At 46.6% G+C, this 20608-nt stretch overlaps 1 protein-coding gene across 1 annotated transcript in view; it reads left to right on the top strand.

The window, feature by feature from the left end:
* The first annotated feature begins 2157 nt into the window (after positions 1 to 2157).
* COLGALT2 (collagen beta(1-O)galactosyltransferase 2) overlaps positions 2158 to 20608 on the top strand; it is a 45506-nt gene continuing 27055 nt past the window's right edge. The window contains exon 1 of the mRNA XM_038758223.1: positions 2158 to 2319. Coding sequence (XP_038614151.1) covers positions 2309 to 2319 — 11 coding nt within the window. The 5' untranslated portion in view covers positions 2158 to 2308. The remainder of the gene's footprint in view (positions 2320 to 20608) is intronic.

Raw genomic sequence — 20608 nt, 5'->3', positions numbered from 1 at the left:
ACTGTTCTCTCCCAAGCACTTAGTATGGTGCTCTGCATGCAGTAAGTGCTCAATAAATACGATTGACTGAACTCCCCACCTATAAAATGGTGACAAGAAGCTGTGTGGACTAGTGGAAACAGCACAGGCCTGGGAATCAGAGAATCTGGGCTCTATTCCTGACTCTTCCACCACTCTGTTGTGGGACCTTGGGCAGGTCACTTAACTTCTCTGTGCCACAGTTTACCTCATCTGGAAAATGGGGATTAAGACTATGGGTCCCAAGCGGGGTATGGACTGTGTACAACCTGATCATCTTTTATCTACCCCAGTGTTTAGTACAGTGCCTGGCACATAGTAAGCATCTAACAAATACCATTAAAAAAATGTCCAGGGATGGATGAGAAAAGAAACTTTGCAAGGCTCCTTGAATTCCAGGAAAGGAAAAGCATTAAAACTTCCAGGGGTTCTGGAGGTTTCAATTACTGGGTCCAGGAATCCTTCTGCACTACGGCAGTGTATAAATGGTTTCCCTGAAGGACCTCGGAAGAGGCTTGGGAGGCCAGACAAAGAAAAGAGAGAGAAAGGGGGGAACAGAGAAAGGAGAAAGGAAAGAGAGAGAGAGAGAGAGAGAGAGAGAGAGAGAGAGAGAGAAAGGAGAGAGGAAACAGAAAAGACAGGAAACAGGGAAAGAAAGGAAACAGCAGAAACAGAAAAGAGAGGAAACAGAGAGAGAGCAGAGAAAGGAGAGGAAATAGAGAGATTAGAAAAGAGAGAGGGAACAGAGAAAGAGAGAAAGAGAGAGGTGAGAGGACAGAAATAAGAGGAAACAGAAAAGATAGAGGGAACGTAGGGATAGACAAGAAAGGAAATATATAGAAAGGGTAGAGGGAACACAGAGAAAGGAGAGGACAGAGAAAGGAGAGAGGAAATATATAGAAAGGGGAGAGGGAACACAGAGAAAGGAGAGAGGAAATATATAGAAGGGGGAGAGGGAACACAGAGAAAGGAGAAGACAGAGAGAAAGAAGAGAGGAAATATACAGAAAGGGGAGAGGGAACACAGAAAAAGGAGAGAGGAAATATATAGAAAGGGGAGAGGGAACACAGAGAAAGGAGAGAGGAAATATATAGAAAGGGGAGAGGGAACACAGAGAAAGGAGAGAGGAAATATATAGAAAGGGGAGAGGGAACACAGAGAAAGGAGAGAGGAAATATATAGAAAGGGGAGAGGGAACACAGAGAAAGGAGAGAGGAAATATATAGAAAGGGAAGAGGGAACACAGAGAAAGGAGAGGACAGAGAGAAAGGAGAGAGGAAATATATAGAAAGGGGAGAGGGAACACAGAGAAAGAAGAGAGGAAATATATAGAAAGGGGAGAGGGAACCCAGAGAAAGGAGAGGACAGAGAGAAAGGAGAGAGGAAAGGGAGAGAGGAGAGAGGACAGAAATGAGAGGAAACAGAAAAGAGAGGAAACAGAGAAAGGGAGAAAAGAGAGAGGAAACAGAAAAAAGGAGAGAGGAAACAGAAAAGAGAGGAATAAAGAGAGGGAGAGAAAAAGGAAATAGAGAGGAAACAAGAGATAGAGGAAAGAGAAAGGGGAGAGGAAATAAAAAGAGGGAGGAAACAGAGAAAGAGAGGAAACAGAGAGAGGAGAGACAGGGGAGAGGAAAGAGAAAGGGGAGAGGAAACAAAAAGAGGGAGGAAACAGAGAAAGAGAGGAAACAGAGAGAGGAGAAACGGGGAGAGGAAACAGAGAGAAGAGAGAAAACAGAAGAGAGGGAACAGAGAGATAGACGAGAGAGAGGGACGGAGGGAGAGAAAGAGGCAGGTGTTAGTGTCGATGGGGGAGAGGAGCGGGCCCTTCAGGCACAGCCAAGCACCTCCGAGGTCGCCCCACCTGGCAGCCGAAGGGGACACGCTCCTCCTCTTCATCCTCCTCGTCCCGGGTTGGGGGGGGGCGGGGCCCGCCGGCCCCGAGGAAGGGGCGGGGACCCAAGCCGGCCGGCCGGCCGACAGACAGACAGAGCGACCGACGGCCGGCCTGCCCCCAGCCTGGGCTCGGACCATGGCTGCCCGCTGTCGCCCGCTGCCGCCCCTGCTGCTGCTCCTGCTCCTCGGCCGGTCCTTGTGTGCGGGCGGCGGGGTGCCCGCGGTGCCCGAGGAGGAGGAGGAGGAGGAGGAGGGGACCACGGACGGGTCGGAGGGCTTCCCGGAGTCTCCCCTGCAGAGCCCCAGGCTGCTGGTGGCCCTGCTGGCCCGCAACGCCGCGCACACGCTGCCCCGCTTTCTGGGCTGCCTGGACAGGCTGGACTACCCCAAGAGCAGGATGGCCATCTGGTGAGGCCGGGCTGGGCTCGGTGGGGGGCCCTATAATAATAATGATAGCATTTATTAAGCGCTTACTATGTGCAAAGCACTGTTCTAAGCGCCGGGGAGGCTACAAGATGATCGGGTTGTCCCACGGGGGGCTCACAGTCTTAATCAAGACCTTAGTACAGTGCTCTGCACACAGTAAGCGCTCGATAAATACGATTGATTGATTGGTTAATCCCCATTTTACAGATGAGGTAGCTGAGGCGCAGAGAAGTGAAGTGACTTGCCCAAAGTCACACAGCTGACAAGTGGCGGAGCTGGGATACGAACCCATGACCTCTGACTCCAAAGCCCGGGCTCTTTCCACTGAGCCACGCTGCTTATCCCAGTGGTGGGCTCTGGGCCAAGCCCTGCCCTAAGCGCTGGGGGAGACGCAAGACGGTATAATTAAATTCATTCAACCGTACCGAGCAGTCACTGTGTGCGGAGCACTGTACTAAGCGCTTGGGAAGTCCAAGTTGGCAACACATAGAGACGGTCCCTACCCAACTGTGGCCTCACAGTCTAGAAGGTTGTCCGAGGTGGGTCTTAAGTCCCCATTTTACGGATGAGGCCCAGGTGATGGCATTTGTTAAGCGCTTACTTTGTGCAGAGCACTGTTCTAAGCGCTGGGGGGGTACAAGGTGATCAAGTTGTCCCACGTGGGGCTCACAGTCTTCATCCCCTTTTTACAGATGAGGGAACTGAGGCGCAGAGAAGTTAAGTGACTTGCCCAAAGTCACACAACAGACACGTGGCGGAGTCGGGATTCGAACCCATGACCTCCGACTCCAAAGCCCGGGCTCTTTCCAATGAGCCACAATGCTTCTCTAGCGTGGCCAAACACCGTGTACAGTGCTCCGCACACAGTAAGCGCTCAATAAATACGATTGAAGGAATGAATGAAACGAAGTGACTGGCCCAGTCACACAGCAGACAAGTGGCGGAGGCGGGATTAATAATAATAATGGCACTTGTTAAGCGCTTACTACGTGTCAAGCCCTGTTCTAAGCGCTGGGGAGACGCAAGACGGTATCAGGTTGTACCAGGCGGGGCTCACGGTCTTATTTCCCCATTTTACGGATGAGGTAGTTGAGGCCCAGAGAAGCGAAGCGACTGGCCCAAAGTCACACAACAGACAAGTGGCGGAGGTGGGATTATTATTATTAATAATAATAACGGCATTTGTTAAGCGTTTACTATGTGCCAAGCACTGTTCTAAGCCCTGGGGAAAATACAAGGTAATCGGGTTGTCCCACGTGGGACTCACAGGCTTCATCCCCATTTTACAGATGAGGTCACTGAGGTACAGAGAGGTGAAGTGATTTGCCCAAAGTCACACAGCTGTGTGGCAGAGCCGGGATTAGAACCCACAACCTCTGACTCCCAAGCCCGGGCTCTTTCCTCTCAGCCACGCTGCTCTATTAATATTAATAATGATGGTATTTATTGAGCGCTTACTATGTGCCAACCACTGTTCTACGCCCCCAGGCGCTCAGTACAGTGCCCCGTACCCCGTCGGCGCTCAATTAATAGGGTGCGTTGATGGGGAGAAGGCGACGGACACCAAACCCGCGCTCGGGCCTGGGGATTGACGCGGCCAAGGGCATCGCTTAGGGAAAACGGCCTCCTCCCCCTTTCCCTCCCGTCCATCAATCGGCGGTATTTACTGAGCGCCTACTGGGTGCAGAGCACTGTATTAGAGCTTGGGAGAGTGCATTACTAACTGGGTTGGTAGCCTCGTTCCCTGCTCAGGAGGGGGAGTCGGACATTAATATAAATAAATAAATTGGGGCTGAGGGAGGGGTGAATAAAGAGGGCAAATGCAGAGAGAGAGAGTGTGTGTGTTTGTGTGTGTGTGTGTGTTTTTTGGGGGGGGGCCGGGGCAGGACCTGCAGCAGGGTGGTTGGGGGCTAAGTGGTCCCCACCTTCGCCCCCCTTTTCTTCCACCCCACAGCCAGACCCACATACCTCATTCATTCATATTGAGTGCCTACTATGTGCAGAGTACTGTACTAAGCGCTTGGGAAGTACAGCGTGGCTCAGTGGAAAGAGCCCGGGTCATGGGTTCTAATCCCGCCTCTGCCACTTGCCAGCTGTGTGACTTGGGGCAAGTCACTTCACTTCTCTGGGCCTCAGTGACCTCATCTGTAAAATGGGGATTGACTGTGCCCCCCAACCCCACCACCCGTGGGACAACCTGATTACCTTGTATCTCCCCTGCGCTTTGAACAGTGCTTGCAGGCACTTAACAAATGACATCATTATTATTACAATTCAGCAACAGAGATAATCCCTGCCCACAACGGGCTCACAGTCTTGAAGGGGGGAGCCAGACATCAAAACGAGTAAACCAGCATCATTATAAATAAATAGAATTATAGCTTTATATACATCATTAATAAAAGTAAATAGAATTAGAAATATGCAAATATATACCCAAGTGCTGTGGGGCAGGAAGGGGGGTAGAGCAAAGGGGTTGGGGTGATGGGGAGGAGGAGGGGGAGCAGAGGAAAAGGGCGGTGGGGGGGCTTAAATCTGGGAAGGCCTGGTGGTAGCCACCCCCTCCCCGCCTCTGTTTTGGGGTCCCGGGAGGAAGGAAGGAAGGGGCTAGAAGGAGCCGGGGGTCCAGGCTGGGGGGTCGGACCCATGGGGGCCACCGCTCTCCCTCCTGCAGGGATGATGATGGTATTAAGCGCTTACTATGTGCCAGGCACTGTTCTAAGCGTTGGGGTAGGTACAAGGTAATCAGGTTGACCCACGTGGGGCTCCCAGTCTTAATCCCCGTTTTACAGATGAGGTCACTGAGGACAAGTGAAGTGACTTGTCCAAGGTCACACAGCAGACAGGTGGTAGAGCCTGCAAAGGAAGCTGCCCTGGCTCCCCCAAAGGGACTCCCTACTCACCCCAACAGGTAGCTGAGGGTCCCGGGAGGGGAGAGAGGGGGTGGGGGAGAGAACAGAGCCTCCTGAAACCTGGTACTTTCCAAGTGCTCAGTACAGTGCTCTGCACGCAGTAAGCGCTCAATAAATACAATTGAATGAATGAATGGTGGGGGAGGGAACAGAATGACCCACCCCTGCAGCCACAAGTTGTAAATAGGAAAGTAGGGGACTCACAAATTTCTGTTTTCAGAAAGCTAGGATTAAAGAAAGATTTATGCGATGAAAGCTTGAAGGGCACTTAAAAGTGTTTTTATGGTAAATGAGTTGCTCCAACAGCTGGTGAAGTTTTCCCAGGTATCTCAAGTGAATATGTTTGACCCAGGTGGAATTTGCATTTTAAAGTGGCTGCCGAGAACAAGATAAGCAGTGTAGGACCATGACAATCCCTTCGCCCTCGGTAAATAAATTCCACTGTCCTCCCTCCTTGGTTTAATGTTTTTCATTCTTTGTGTCCCATTCTTTGTGCCCCATGACTGCAGACTGAGATGATTGAACTGGACATGGGAGACCCTTGTGTAAGCTATAGCCTATGGTATTTTGGCAACTACAGAATCAATTTGTTAGTGGTGGTCATTGGTTAAGTGCCGGTGTGTGTAGCCAGTTGGATGTGTGCTGAGGGATCCTAGACTTCAGCATTCACCATTAGCTTAAGAATTTGATTTTCTAACTTGTCTCCGATAGTCTTGTTTGGCAGCAGGAACAGCCTATGGAAATCTAGGGCTATATGTTGTGGCTAATGTGCATAGCACTTTACTAATCCATTTTAGGACACTCTCTGTTTTCTGATATTTTTGGCTTCCATTTTGGAGGAAGCCTACCCTAATTACCTTGAAATTTATCAGATTCTGTGGTCATTGCTATCATTGGTTTGGCCTGGCTGCGTGCTTGGAGTTGGAGCCCTGCTTTATGGGGACTTTCCTCTTTAATTTGAAATAATCTGGTTGAGTCATGCCTAATTTGCAGCATATCATTTTAATTTCTTGAAAAATCCCCACCGTTTAATTTATATACATATGTAAATGTGTGTGTATATATGTATATATATTTATATACATACACACACACACACACATATATATATATATATATATACCAAAAATGGGCAATGCCTTTTTAAAGGACTGTCAAATCGCAGCAAGTCTAGGGAAGTGGTAAAATTTAAAGGGATGGAAAATAGGTCTCATGAATGGGGATTGTTTAGCCTGAAGAAGAGAAAGCCGGAGGGTGCTAACAATTGGCTTCAAGTATATAAATGTCTCTGATGAAGAGGATAGTGGCCAACTGGTCTGTGTATCCTGAGAGGAGAAGAAAAATGACTTAAATTGAAGCTGGAGGCATTGTAGAGGGACAGTTAATTATGGTATAAAGTGTCTATTGTGTGCCAAACACTTTATTGAATGCTGGGGTAGACAGTCCCTGATCCCCTAAGGGGCTCCCAACATAAGAACTTCCAACTGTAGGGTGAAAAAGCTCTGGAACCAGCTGATAAGAGGTTGAGGAGTCTCCACTGTGGAAATCATTGAAAAAGAATGGAGCCTCCCTTCAGGCATGCTGGATGAACCTCGAGCCTGAGAGCAAGAATCTGCAGTGGAGGAGTTGATGCTTAGTGCTAGTGGATTGCAGCTCCCCTGCTGCTTGTGGATTTAAATCAGGTTGGGATGTAGGGAGGGGGAATCTTAAGTGTTGAGATCCAGCATCTTTAAAGCTGCTGGGTCAGGACTCTGCTGGCGGGTAGGTGAGAGGGGCTTTACTCCTCCTTGGTTCTGGTGTCCCGAAAACCACCCTGGAGAGGGGCCCCCTGTCCCCGGGGGAGGTTAGTAAAGAGTATAGCCAGCAGGGAAGGCTAAGACCATGGAGAGCTGATGTTCCTCCTCAGGCCTAACCTATGATTAAGAGCAGTAGAGCCAAGTACCATGAAGATGAAAAAAAAGCTAGGATGGGAAAAAGCACATTACAATTTGCCCGTGCGCAAGCCTCTTGGAGAGATTTCAGCCACTCGTGGCATAGCTGTAGGCCAGCTAGGAACCTGGCTGTCTGAGCGAGCTAACCTATAGTTACTATAAAATGGTCATTTTGCTCGAGTTGGGTTTTGAGAAGGGATGCCCACAATTGGGATCCATTTACTATTCAGTTCTTTTCCTGCATAAGGGGCCCCATGCCAGGGAATCTAATTAGATATGTATTTCTTTCTGTTTGAGTACAGTGTGGCACTCACGCCGGCTTTTGAATTCTTCTCAAGTTCTGCCATTGCAGAGTAATTACCCTGTCATTTCACGTATGTCCTGTCCACAGGCTTCTTGTGGATATGCTTTTGTCATCCAAATCCTTATACCGACGAGGGCAATGTTTCAGTGGACTCAGTGGTAAATACATATTAATGTACTTTCCAAAATCCCCAGCCCCATAACTAAAGTTAGCCCTCAGTACATGTGGCTGCTAGAACTTATTTTGCTATCATATAAAGATTAAAATTGGTAATTTTTTAATGATCTGCTGAAGTGAATGATCTGCTGCCCCCTGCATTCTACCTCCCCACCTTCAGTGAGTTTTTAAAGACTTTCATTTGCACTCTGCTAAATAATGCAAACACGATGGTGCCCAGGGGAACGTAGCTAGGTAATTTTCCTTAAACAGATTTCACCCCTGACCAGTGAGTACGGATTCCAGCCTAGCCCAAGGGAAGGGACTGGTGAACTCCAGTTTTAATTTCTGTCTTGCTCATCCAGCTCAGGAAGGTAAAGAGTTTCAGTGTTTCTTTGTCAGACAATGGCAGTGCCTGTTTCACTGGAGCAAGGGAAAGGGACTGTGTCCAACCTCATTATCTTGTATCTACCCTAGTACAGTGCCTAGCATAGAGTGATTCACAAATACCATAAAAAAAAAACCAATAAAAAGCCTCTGAAACTGTGAGGGCATCAGATTTCATGGCTGCTTTGTGAAGTCTGTCGGTTTGTTTTTTGTAAAGACACCTGTGCACAGAGAAGCGGAGCAAGTCTAGCTGGTCATTTCCTCAGAGGGACTCAGATGGCCCTCAATGGTCAGAGCATCCAAGATCAACCAGACTGGGCTAGCCGCCAGGGAATGACGTGGGGGAAAAGGCTCCGAATCGAGTTAGCACTCCCCCAGCTAGCCAGTCCCTCCAGGGAAGTTGTCTTTTAATTTTAGCCGGTAACAACAAATCTCCCTGTGGTAAATTATGATTGATAGGCCATTCCAAATATAAATAATGTGGCAGTAATTCATTCTGAAATTCCCTGCCACTCAGGCCCTGGGGAGGCCCTGGCTTTTTAATCAATCGGTTCATCAGTCAATGGTATTTGCATGCTTACTGTGTTCAAACCACTATATTAAACACTTGGGAGAGTACAATACAGTTGGCAGACATGAACCCTGCCTTCAAGGAGCTTACAATTGGACAGTATAATGAATTACATATAGGGGAAATGATACTTATTGAGTGTTTACAGCATTATCCAAAAGTCTTGCGTGGATTAGCTTTGGACTTGACAAGGACTGTATATTCTATTGTACACGTGCAGTGACCCTTATTAAGTTATTGAATTATCCTGCCCAGGCTGAAATTCAGTCTCAGGAACCCATGTCCTCTGGGGGCTTGTGCCTGGCCACAGGGCAGGTCCTGCCTCTTGTCCCCATTAAATTCAGCAGGCTGCAGCCTGTCACCCAGCCACTGACGCGAAGCAGCTAGACATCCCAGTCGGCAGGCCCCCGTTTGAGGTTGTGCTTCTTTGAAAACGCAGCACTCAGCAACCCCAGGCATTCTTTGTCCTGCAGGTCAAGTTTGCAAGCTGTGCTGAAAGTGTCTGGCCCTGAAATGATAAATCTTCATCTTCAATATTGAAGAGAGGTGGTATGGCTTCTCTGCAATGTGCCACGGTCAGCACAAGTGCCAGGTTGCTGATGAAGGGGCAGGTGGGTGGGGAAAGGGGTTAGCAACCAAGAGTAGAGTGAGAGAAGATGTAAACTTAAACTGTAAGCTTGTTGTGGGCAGGGAATGTCTGTTTGTTATATTGTACTCTCCCAAGTGCTTAGTATAGTTCTCTGTACAGAACTCGATAAATACAGTTGACTGATTAAACTCCTTGTGTCAAGGGAACATGTCTACCAACTCTACTATACTACATTCTCCCTTGTGCTTAGTACAGTGCTCTGCACACAAGAGCTTAATAAATATAATTGATTCATACATCTTGCACCTGGCTGCCTCTTGTCTCCTGTGGCATGAACTATAGATTGTAAGTGACTTTTAATGATTGTTTAGACACTGTCTAAACTTTAAGCTTGTTATGGGCAGGGAGCATGTATGCTAATTTGGTTTTATTGTTCTATCCCAGGCGCTTGGAATAGTGCTCTGCGTACAGTAAGTGCTCAATAAATACCATTGATTTAAATTGATTAGATGAAACGGTTCCATTGAACTTCGCAAGGAGTATCTCCTCTGCCTCAAAGTCCCAAAGGGTAGTGCCATATGGTCTGGAATCGCCAAAGCATCTTTTGTCAAGGCTCAACAGTGCTTGAAACAAGTAGGTCACACTTATTCCAGGGGGGTGGGTGGCTGGGCTGCTTTTGTGGATTGATTTCAGATGGAAGCTGCACTTAAAACTGCAAGTTACTAATGAATGATCTGTAAAATTATTAACAACTTAATAGATTATTATTATTAGGATGAAACCCAATGACATTAATAGTCTTATTCACCAGGTTTTTGGGGTCTCAGTTCAAATGAGCATGGTTTTGAGTGAGGTACCACCTGGCATTCATAGTTAGAATAAGACAGAAAAGGGATATACAGAAAGGAGAGGTTCAGAGGGAAGGAGATGAGAGAAAAGATGATAGATACGGAGAAGGTAGAGATGAGGGAAATAGGAAGGAGAGCTAGGCCTGCACAAAGTAGGTTTCCCTGTCCTTCTGCCCCTCTAATTCTCTCTTCCCTTGCCAACACCTCAACAATTAAAATACCAGTCTCTCACACACCTATCCCCCATTTGCTGGGCAAATGCCACCATTTCTATTAGGTGGCTCTGAGCCATTGCTGGGAAGCTGCTTTTTGTGTGGGTTATCTCCTCCTTGGGCCTCCTTTGTCCAAAACAGGACAGTGGGACAAGCCTTAGCAATAGTTAGCCTTCATCTATTTTGGGGAGGCAGGCTTAGTTTGTGGGAGTTTGCTCACTATTGTCACCTCATCCTGTTCCCCCAACTCCAGGTCACACCCCAACGTACTGCACATCTTTTTCCAAAAACTCAAAATGTTTTCCCATGTCTCTCCTCATTGTGCCCTTATAATATCCCAGTCAGATGAGGAAAGTGAGGCCCAGAGCGGCTAATTTCCCCAAGGTCACAAAGTGAGTGGCAGCATCAGTTCTGTTTTCCTAGTGCTGCATGCTGCATTCCCTGAAGGCCAGCATTCACCAAGAGGCCAGACAGTCTCCCTAGAGAGGCAAAGAAGTGGATCCTAAGGGGGTCTTTAGGGAAAGAGGAAGGACGGAGGTCTGGAGTCTTCCCTCCATCCCCCCTCCCCAGGAGGACGAAGTGCCCAGAATCCCATGGAGAAACATGACATTTCTGGCAGCCTCATCTCCAACAAGGAGCCCCTTGTTCTCATTGGTAAAATGCTTTCCAGCTTCTTTGCAGGCAGACAGCCATATGGTTTCCCTTCTGAATCCCACACAACCCAAGGGAATGGGATGCAGCAGCCAAGTCGAAACCCAGATTTGTATGTCCTTGCCTCTGTGTGTGTCATTTCAACCAGAGTCAGCACTTGCTTGTGTCCGTGCCGGCTGGACTGGGGATCGGGTGGTGCCAACGGACAGGGCACCAGGGCCAGCCAAGCTGGGAAGCCCCAGAGCCCCAGCCAATCGGCAGCCAAACCAGGAAGCTCCAGAGCTCCAGTAAACACTCCATAAATACCATTGATTGATTTGCCTTTCTGCTGTTTTGAGCTTGTACTGCTGCAGGGGCATATATATTTTAACCTTGTACAATGTTAACTGTCAATTATGATTTTACTTTTTTTCTTGTTCTTTAGCTAAGGAGATAATTTGTAGCTTTCTAATAGAAAGAGGGGAAGCCTGCTTGTCCGTGTTCTGAGAACTCCCGGTCATTTGTTTGCACCATTCTAAGGTTAAAGTTTAGAAACACCCCACCAAACACAGCTCCCTCTCCCAGCTAGACCTGATAGCTGAATACCAAATTCTGAATGTCCTTTGCGGGGGGACTATAACTTCAAGCCACCAGCTGGTGGCAAGGATATATCTTTAGGATAGGAAGGCTCAAGGGTGGCCTAGTGGAAAGAGCAGAGGCCTGGAGTCAGAAGATCTGAGTTCTATTCCCAGTTCCGCCACTGACCTGCTGTGTGACTTTGAGTATGTCACTTAACTTCTTTGGGCCTCAGTTTCCTCATTTGTAAAGTGGGGATAAGATAGATTATGAGCCTCACACGAGGCAGGGATTTTGTCCAATCTGACAACTTTAAATCGACCCCAGTGCTTAGCAAGCAGTAAGCACTTAATAAATTCAGTAATTTGAGTGTTTCAGGTTGGGTTAAGTTCTGGTTGTTGCAGGTGGTAATAATAATAATAATAGTGGCATTTATTAAGCGCTTACTATGTGCCAAGCACTGTTCTAAGTGCTGTTGAGATTACAAGATGATCAGGTTGTCCCACGTGGGGCTCAAAGTCTTAATCCCTATTTTACAGATGAGGTTCAGAGAAGTTAAGTGACTTGCCCAAAGTCACACAGCTGACAAGTGGCAGAGCTGGGATTTGAACCCATTACCTCTGACTCCAAAGCCCTGGCTCTTTCCACTGAGCCACGCTGCTGGTAATCAGCCTTGGTACCGGGATTGGGAGAGATGGCTTGGAAGGAGTGGTTGGCCAAGAATTTCCTGGCCTACGCTTTGATTGCCACACATAGTAGGAACAGGGTAGAGGGGATAATGGTTTGATTGGCACACAGTGGTATTATTCTTATTATTATGGTATTTATTAAGCACTTACTACGTCCCAAGCACTGTTCTAAGCACTGGGATTTGAACCCATGACCTCTGACTCCAAAGCCCGTGCTCTTTCCACTGAGCCCAGAAACCCCATCTCCGAATTTTCTTCCTTTGGTGTGATCTTAGCCATAGACATTAGAGGCACAACTCTCTCCCATCTTCCAGCTAGGAGGATATCCTCCTGTCGCCTGTACTCTGGCATCTTGCCCAGGCTTGTTTTTGTTATCTACTCTGTTGTTCTGAAGGATTGACTTGGAGGACCTAGGGGATGGAGTTTCTGACTTTTTCAAAAGTTTTGAATCTTAGCTTCTTTGGTTTCTGGATTTGCATCTCTTGCTTTTGTCCCCCTCCTTGCATTGACTCAACATCAAAGACTCTTATTCAAATACCAGCAGACTTCAGACTCTATGTGGGGAGCATAAACTCCCATTTCCCATATGTCAAAGTACGATTTTTACTGCCCGCTCAGCTTCCTGGCGCTATCTTGTACTGCGGAAGGAGACTGTGGCCTTTCTGATGTCAGGCTAATGTGGAGGAGGAGGAGATCTGGATTGGTTGGTCCCCGGTTTCTTTGACTGCTCATAACCAAAACCTTAAACCCTTAGATACTTGGTCTATACCCTGGTTTGGCTCAAGAACCTGAGAAGAACGGTCTTTGGCATCCCCTGTCCGCAAGAACATAAGCATTTCCATGTCGTGCCCTCAGACAAATCTACAAAATAGCTACACAAAAATATGGCTATGATATAATCCAAATGGAAATCATTATTATATTGCTGTTGCATTTGCTGGTGCTTTTCTAAAGGGAGACGGCTCCATTTTGGTGCATATGATTCTACAAACTTTCCTACAAATGGTAAGATGCTATAAGTTGATACAAAGACTGATGGAAATATTGTGTCATTGATGGCTGTTACATAGCATAGTCATGATCGCTTAAAACATTTCATCCATTTGCTTCTGGCAGTTCCCACTTTTCTCCCCACTTCAAAGCCTTATTGAAGGCACATCTCCAAGAGGCCTTCCCAGAGTAAACCCCACTTCATCTCCCACTCTCTTCTGCATCGCCCTGACTTGCTCCCTTTGCTCCTTCCCTGCTCCCAGCCCCACAACACTTTTGTATATATCTTTAATTTTATTTATTTGTATTGATGTCTGTCTCCCCCACTCTAGACTGTAAGCTCCTTGTGGACAGGGATTGTGACCATTGTACTCTCCCAAGCGCTTAGTACAGTGCTCTGCAAACAGTAAGGGCTCAATAAATACGATTGAATCAAATAATAATAACAATGGCATTTATTAAGTGCTTACTATGTGCAAAGCACTGTTCTAAGCACTGAGGAGGTTACAAGGCGATCAGGTTGTCCCACGGGGGCCTCACAGTCTTAATCCCCATTTTACAGATGAGATAACTGAGGCACAGAGAAGTTAGGTGACTCCCCCAAAGTCACACAGCTGACAATTGGCAGAGCTGGCATTTGAACCCATGAACTCTGACTCCAAAGTCCGGGTTCTTTCCACTAAGCCACGCTGCTTTCCCGTGAATGAAGCAGCGACTTAATGACTGCAGGATGGAGCCTCTGCCCTTAAGGAGTTTTCTGGTTTAGGGCATCATTTCTCCAGAAACAGCAGCCATTACTAGAGATGATTGTGGTGGGAAGGAAGTGACTTATGGACTTATGTCAAATGAGATTGTTCAGGAGCTGGAGACTGGGAAAGCCATTACTGTTGGAGCCAGAATATTTGTAGCATGAGTGTACTCTGTGCAGCTGTTCAGTGAGATGTAATGCTTCCCATACAACACAAGAAGGGGCAAGATTTCTGCTTTCACCATCTGTTTCAAGGTTTAGGAGACGGCAAGCATGTGAAGGGAATAGTAGTTTCTCCAAAGAAACGCGTACCATGATGGTCTACAAGGTTGCCAGTAGCTTAGGTAAGGGACCTGGGACACAGTAGTTTGCTTCTCCCAGCCCCCACTTCTTTCCCCTCTCTTTGTATCTCTCCTCAGGGATTGTCGGTTTTAGGGGGAGAGCGAAAGGAAGCCAAGGGTTTTTGGTTGTCCCCACAGCAGCTGTGAGTTTTAATACTGGCTGGATCATTGACTGAGGCTGGGGATTCCTGGGCCCACGTGCAAGCCAAATTTAGGCATAGAAAATAGCTTTTCTTGGGAGAAGTTGATAATTCTTGCAGCATCATGGAGTCTTCTTCCTGAGATGCAATTGGAATGAGCCATGAATGTCATTTATCCTGTGCAGTTGTGCATGTTTTTGTCTGTTCTCAGTGTCCCGGGCATATATGTGGAGGTTCTTTGTTCTCTGGTTTAATGTCCTGCTTTTCTGTACAGTGTAGGCTGGCACTTCGAGCAGATTTCACTTTCACCCCCAAGTGAGGGTGGTGATTGATTGAGAGATTGAGGCACAGAGAAGTCAAGTGATTTGCCCAGGTCACACAGCAAACTTGAGCAAGTCACTTAACTTTTCTTTGCTTCAGTTACTTCATCTGAAAAATGGGGATGAAAACGGGGAGCCTTATATGGGACTTGGACTCTTTCCAATCTGATTAGCTTGTATTTACCCCAGCGCTTTGTACAGTGACTGGTACATAGTAAGCATTTAACAAATACTATAAATAAGTCCCAAGTTGGGGCTCTCCCATTTTACAGATGAGAAAATTGAGGCACAGAGAATTTTACCGGCCCAAGGTCTTTCTACTCCCAGTCTTGAGCTCTTTTCCCTAGGCCACAGTGCCTCCTCTGGAAGGCAAAAAGTAAGGTTTGGCCTGAAGACCCTGTGGTGAATCTCCTCTGACTCTGCTTCTGAGTACCGGCCCTTTTAAAACCCACTTCTTACCTGGACCAATTGTTTGGGCAGCTTGTGACTATACCTTTTAAGTAGTAATCCAAAATGCAAGCTTAAAGAGTGTCATTTGAAGCAAAATTCGTGCATATGTGAAGCTCTTCCCATCTAGATGTATATTTGACGTAGCAGCAGAAAACCTCATCAAGCTGGAGCCTAGAGGGAAATAAATAATAAATTATTCTTTTAGTTTTTATTTCATGCCATGTCTGTATAGCTGCTGTGTTTGGAAGAAAGAATCTCAGTAAGTCATAATTTCAGACCAGTGAGCTCATAGATGTCTGCTTGGCAGAGCAGAGGTCTGAGGCTGGTGTCTTCATACAAAATAGGATGAGGGCCAGGAGTTTTCTGTCTTGTACCTGAGGCTTTAGGGTAACTCTGTTTCACTGAATCAGAGGGGCTGTCTGGTCAGCGATATTTCCCCAGTCTCTCCCATACCCAGAGGGTGGGTAAGATTGAGAAGGCAGGAGTCCTTAATAGGTGGCAACTGTCCATCTGTCTAAATGACAGAGAGTCACAGATTGATGCAAGATGTTTCAGAACCCATCATGTGATACAACTGGAAAGCTAATAATTGTAACCGGAGTTGTCTCGGTCTGGTTGAACTCTACTCTCTTTGCCTTTATTAATGTCTCTTTACGGTTTGGCTCCCTTCTTACATTTGCAGCTGGGAGAAAATTATCCCACCAGATTTACCCTAATCCTGGCATGCCGAACTTGCAGCGGTGACTGGGAGGTTGCCTGTGTCCACTGGGGAGCCGAGCACAGCAGGGAAGTGGAAGGAGAGAGATAAAGCCAAGGCACCAGTCCCCTGCCTCTACCCTAGCTCACAGGGCTCCGTATAGAGCACTTGGGAAAGTACAGTGCAATAGAGTGGTAGATGCAACTGATAATCAGTACCTGGCAAAGTGCTCCTGAAGGGGGGATCTAGCCGCTTCTTCAAAACTCCGTTAGATGTCTTGAGTCCCAGTGGCCCATTTTTCATCCGGCCAAGGCCCACGGCAGAGAATATTGCCAAGGCGTCCTCTTGGGAACATAAGCAGAAGTCAGATTGCTGCCCGTGGAGTGGAAGTATGGATGGGGATTTGTTAATTCATTGCACTCAAATCCCAAAGTCAGCCTGTCCAGTCATGTTAACCCTCTGAATTCTGATCCCCGACCCCTATTCCTACATTAGCTTTGCAGTTCTCCAGTCCATCTCTGACACGTTGATCTACTGTCAGTGTTGTTCGGTTGGGTGAACTCAATTTCTTGTTGGAACTCAGGAATCGAAAAACAAACTGATACAGATTCCACGTCATTTTCATGTCTTGTATAAGATTTTACACTTCACAGCACTGGTTATACATACTGCGTATATTTGTTTATGTATTATATCAGTACTGCATTTGGTCAGAGCCACTGAAGCACTCAAACTCGAGACTAGACAAATTCCAATCTCTCATATGTAATGTCCCTTTCTATTGTCATTCTTATGCTTTTTTTCCCATGTCTATCTTTCCAAGTCTTTTATGATTATCAACTGATTAATTTATATCACAAAATCCTGAGGGCTTCTAAAACCAGTAACCAGTAAGACTCCCACAGGCAAAGGGAGATGAAGAATTAAGGCAACTACGTAATTGTAACTTGGATCACCCAGAGATTTGGATATGGGTTTCCATTCAGCAATTCAGAATGGGAGCATAGGCCAAGAGCTCATAAACAGGATAATTTTGGTAATCTTTCATCTACTCCTCTGTTACCTCTTCCTATTTAGGCTTAGTCTTTGAGGGACCTGGGGCACATAAAATTGTGTGTTTTGTGAGGTTCTCCTGTTGGAGAAAAGGAGAGGTGAACAAGGGAGAGTGAAAAGGGGAAGAAGGACAGGTCTTCCCTTCCCAAGTTTTTTTTTTTTTAATGGTATTTGTTAAGCATTCATTCAATCGTATTTACTGAGCACTTACTGTGTGCAGAGCACTATACTAAGCGCTTGGGAAGTACAAGTTGGCAACAGAGACAGTCCCTACCCAACAGTGGGCTCACAGTCTAGAAGGGGGAGACAGACAACAAAACAGGGAGATAGATAGCAAAACAAAACATATTAGCAAAATAAAATAGAATATGTAACTACGTACAAGTAAAATAGAGTAATAAATCTGTACAAACATATATACAGGTGCTGTGGGGAGGGAAAGGAGGTAGGGCAGGGCAGAGGGGGAGAGGAAGGAGGGGGCTCAGTCTGGGAAGGCCTCCTGGAGGAGGTGAGCTCTCAGTATCCATGTTCAATTTTCAGTATGCTCAACGAATTTGGCTGCCACAGTATGCCGCTTTGTTTAACCACCAACTTTTTTAGTCCGTGGTTAAGCGACAGTCTGCCCTTCCCAGCTAACAGTGCAGAACAGCTTGTTGCTGCTCTGTCACTGGATCAGAATTTCATTAGTATTACACTGGGGATTTCAGTGCTGTCATTGAAAGGTCACCGTTGCCAGAAGTTTATTAAACGTAATGACCTTAAAACCATTGCAATTAAATTCCCTTTGTAATGCTAATGAACTTCTGATCCAGACAGAGAGGCCCAGAACTCAATCTGGAGGTTGCAGTGTTAGTGTCCAGCATAAAATTAGTAGTTGTCCTTTCATTTTCCAAAATAATTATTATGGTATTTATTAAGCACTTACTATGTGCCAAGCATTGTTCTAAGCAATGGAGTAGGTATAAGGTAATCAGGTTGTCCCACGAGGGACTCACAGTCTTAATCCCCATTTTACAGGTGAGGTAACTGAGGCACAGAGAAGGTAAGTGGCTTGCCCAAGGTCACACAGCAGACAAGTGGCGGAGCCGGGATAGGAACCCGTGACCTTCAGACTCTCCGGCCCATGCTCTATCCACTACACCATGCTTTCTCTTCTCTGGGCCACTCTCCCAAATACCATATATGTCCCTCTTTGCCTCGTGGGTGCTTGTACAGTTCCATCTTGGGTTTAAATTAGAATTTAGATTAGATTAGAATTACACAAAAATAAGCATTTTGCTGAATGAGAGACAGCTGGCTCACATTAGAGTTTAAACCCATTATTAATGCACAATCACCTTTAGCCTGTGGAATTATTCAGGTTGACGCTTGCCGCATGTACAGATCATACATCCAAGCCCATGCAGCAGTCAGTATGAGAATAATTACTGGCTGCTCCATAACATAACATTCACTTACTCACCGAAAGGTCTGTGCACCTGGAATCTGAGGACTTCAGGGCTAGGTGGAGCGGGGTGTTTTGTTTGTCTTTTTTTCCACTCCAGCTGATGAGTTTGAATCAACAGGGGTGTCAAAACATTTGATTTTCCTAGGTTAGGGGAAAGTGGAGAGTTTTGGCAGAGCCACATAGGGGCTCTGCCTTGCTTTTTCAGTGCTTCACAAAGTATAGAACTGGAGATGAGCAGCAGCTGTGAGGTTTGCTGAATTCAAACTCCTAGAGGTGGTGTTATGGAAAGAGTCTGATCCTGGAGTCTAGAATGCTCACTTTTCTTTGCCTATAAGCTTCTGGAGGGCCGGGATCATATTTGCTAACTCTGTTGTATTTTCCCAAGCACCTAATAGAGTGCTCTACGATTGAGTGATTGATGTCCCACTCAGCTACATTGATATTTGTTCATCACAAAGTCTGATCACTGTGTCCAGAACTCCAACTTAACACTAACTGATTTTACCCTGTTTTCTAATGGGGGAAAGTCTCCATCCATTATACTGGGTCATGGAGTGGCTTTTTGTTCCACAAGCTAAATTTGGGCACGTAATCAGGGTAACGGTTCTTGGCAATAAATCCACTTGTTGGCTAGAGAAGAAAGGCAAGAGTTGGGGGAGGGCGGCAAGGTAAGCGAAACAGATGTCAGTTCTCCTTTGCATCTGCTGCAACAGTGGAATGAAGTTTGAGTGGGAAAGGCCCACCCTAGTGGGTGAAGCAAAGGTCATTGAGAAAATTTCCTCAATTAGAGGGTGGGGTGGTTATCCAAATGCCTGCAAGTGCTGGCCATCTGTTTTGGAGAGAGATGAGCAAACCTGAGCTGCTCCTTTTTTTTCCCCCCCTAAATCCCTGCTCCGTCACTTGGCTGCTATGTGACCTTGGGCAAGTCACTTCATTTCTCTGTCTGTTACCTTATCTGTAAAGTGGAGGTAAGACTGAACCCTGTGTGGAACAGGGATTTTTGTCCAACCTGAGTAGCTTGTATGTACCCCACCACTTAGTACAGTTTAACAAATACCATTTTTTAAAAATCCCCATTTTACAGATGAGGTAAGTGAGGCACAGAGAAGTGAAGTGATTTGTCATACAGCAGACAAGTGGTGGAGCCAGGATTAGAACTTGGGTCCTTTGACTCCTGGGCCCATGCTCTTTCCACTAGGCTGTGTTGCTTCCTGTTCTAAGCACTGGGGAAGTTACAAGTCAATCTTATGGGACAGAGACCCTGTCCCTCATGGGACTCACAGTCTCCTTCCTCTGAGATTAAAAACACATGAAGAACAAAGCCCTCAGTGATGGGGTCAGAGACCAACCTTCACTCACCCTTGGTGCAGTCATCCCTATGGAGGCCTCAGCTGCTGGCCAAGTCACGTGCACTGATCCAAAGAGCCGCCTCCCCCCATCCTTTACTCCCCACAATGATTTATAATGAGGCCACCTACAAGCAGAAGCCACTGGGCCATCAGCCAGATGTGACCCAGTGGTCTCCTGCCCCTGTCGAAGCCAGTTAGGGCCAGAAATGTATAAGGCTCATCAAACATTGATTGTCCTGCGTCAGGTCCATTTGATTAGGCCACTGCATTGGAATCTAGAGAGAACTGGGTGGGAAGGTAGCATTCACCCATGCCCAAGAGATTTTGCTGATGCCTCTTGCGCATGCTCAGAATATTTTTCTCTTCTCCATTTGCCTGGAGTACACTAAATGGCAGTTCCCTATTACACAGAATTGCCATTTTTAGGGCACCAAAATGATCTAGGAATATGGGTAACTGTCAGGATTCATTGGTTCCTTCTCCCCAAACAGCTGGATGTTTCACGTACACATGAATTTATTTAGAGAAGAAGGCATTGTATCCCCTGGCTATCAATTAGACTTAAGCAATCCTGGACCCCTTGGTAAAGGGTCTTTTTTTTTTTAAGATTGAATGCAGGTTTGTTTGCTAGGTAAAATTTAGTTATGACGGGTGACTTTTTAAGAGAACTCTGAAAGAGCAGAGGAGCATGGTTTGGTGAAGCTGGGAAGGGTGGATGTTCCAGGCAAAGGGAAAAGAATGAGCAATAGTTCAGAGGAGTCTCCCAAATCAAATCATTCAAACAGGTACCCTATTGTTTCCATGCAAGTCTGGGGGTAAAGACAAACATGGAGGAGCCCTGAGGGCAACTCTCTAAGCCCCTTGACCTCAGCAAGAAAACAGTTTCTGGGGAGGGTTGAGGAGGGGATGGTTGGGGCTTCATTTGATTAAA

This window comes from Tachyglossus aculeatus, chromosome 16 (assembly GCF_015852505.1).
Source record: "Tachyglossus aculeatus isolate mTacAcu1 chromosome 16, mTacAcu1.pri, whole genome shotgun sequence".
Lineage (NCBI taxonomy): Eukaryota > Metazoa > Chordata > Mammalia > Monotremata > Tachyglossidae > Tachyglossus > Tachyglossus aculeatus.
This window is presented reverse-complemented; position numbering and strand designations above follow the sequence as displayed.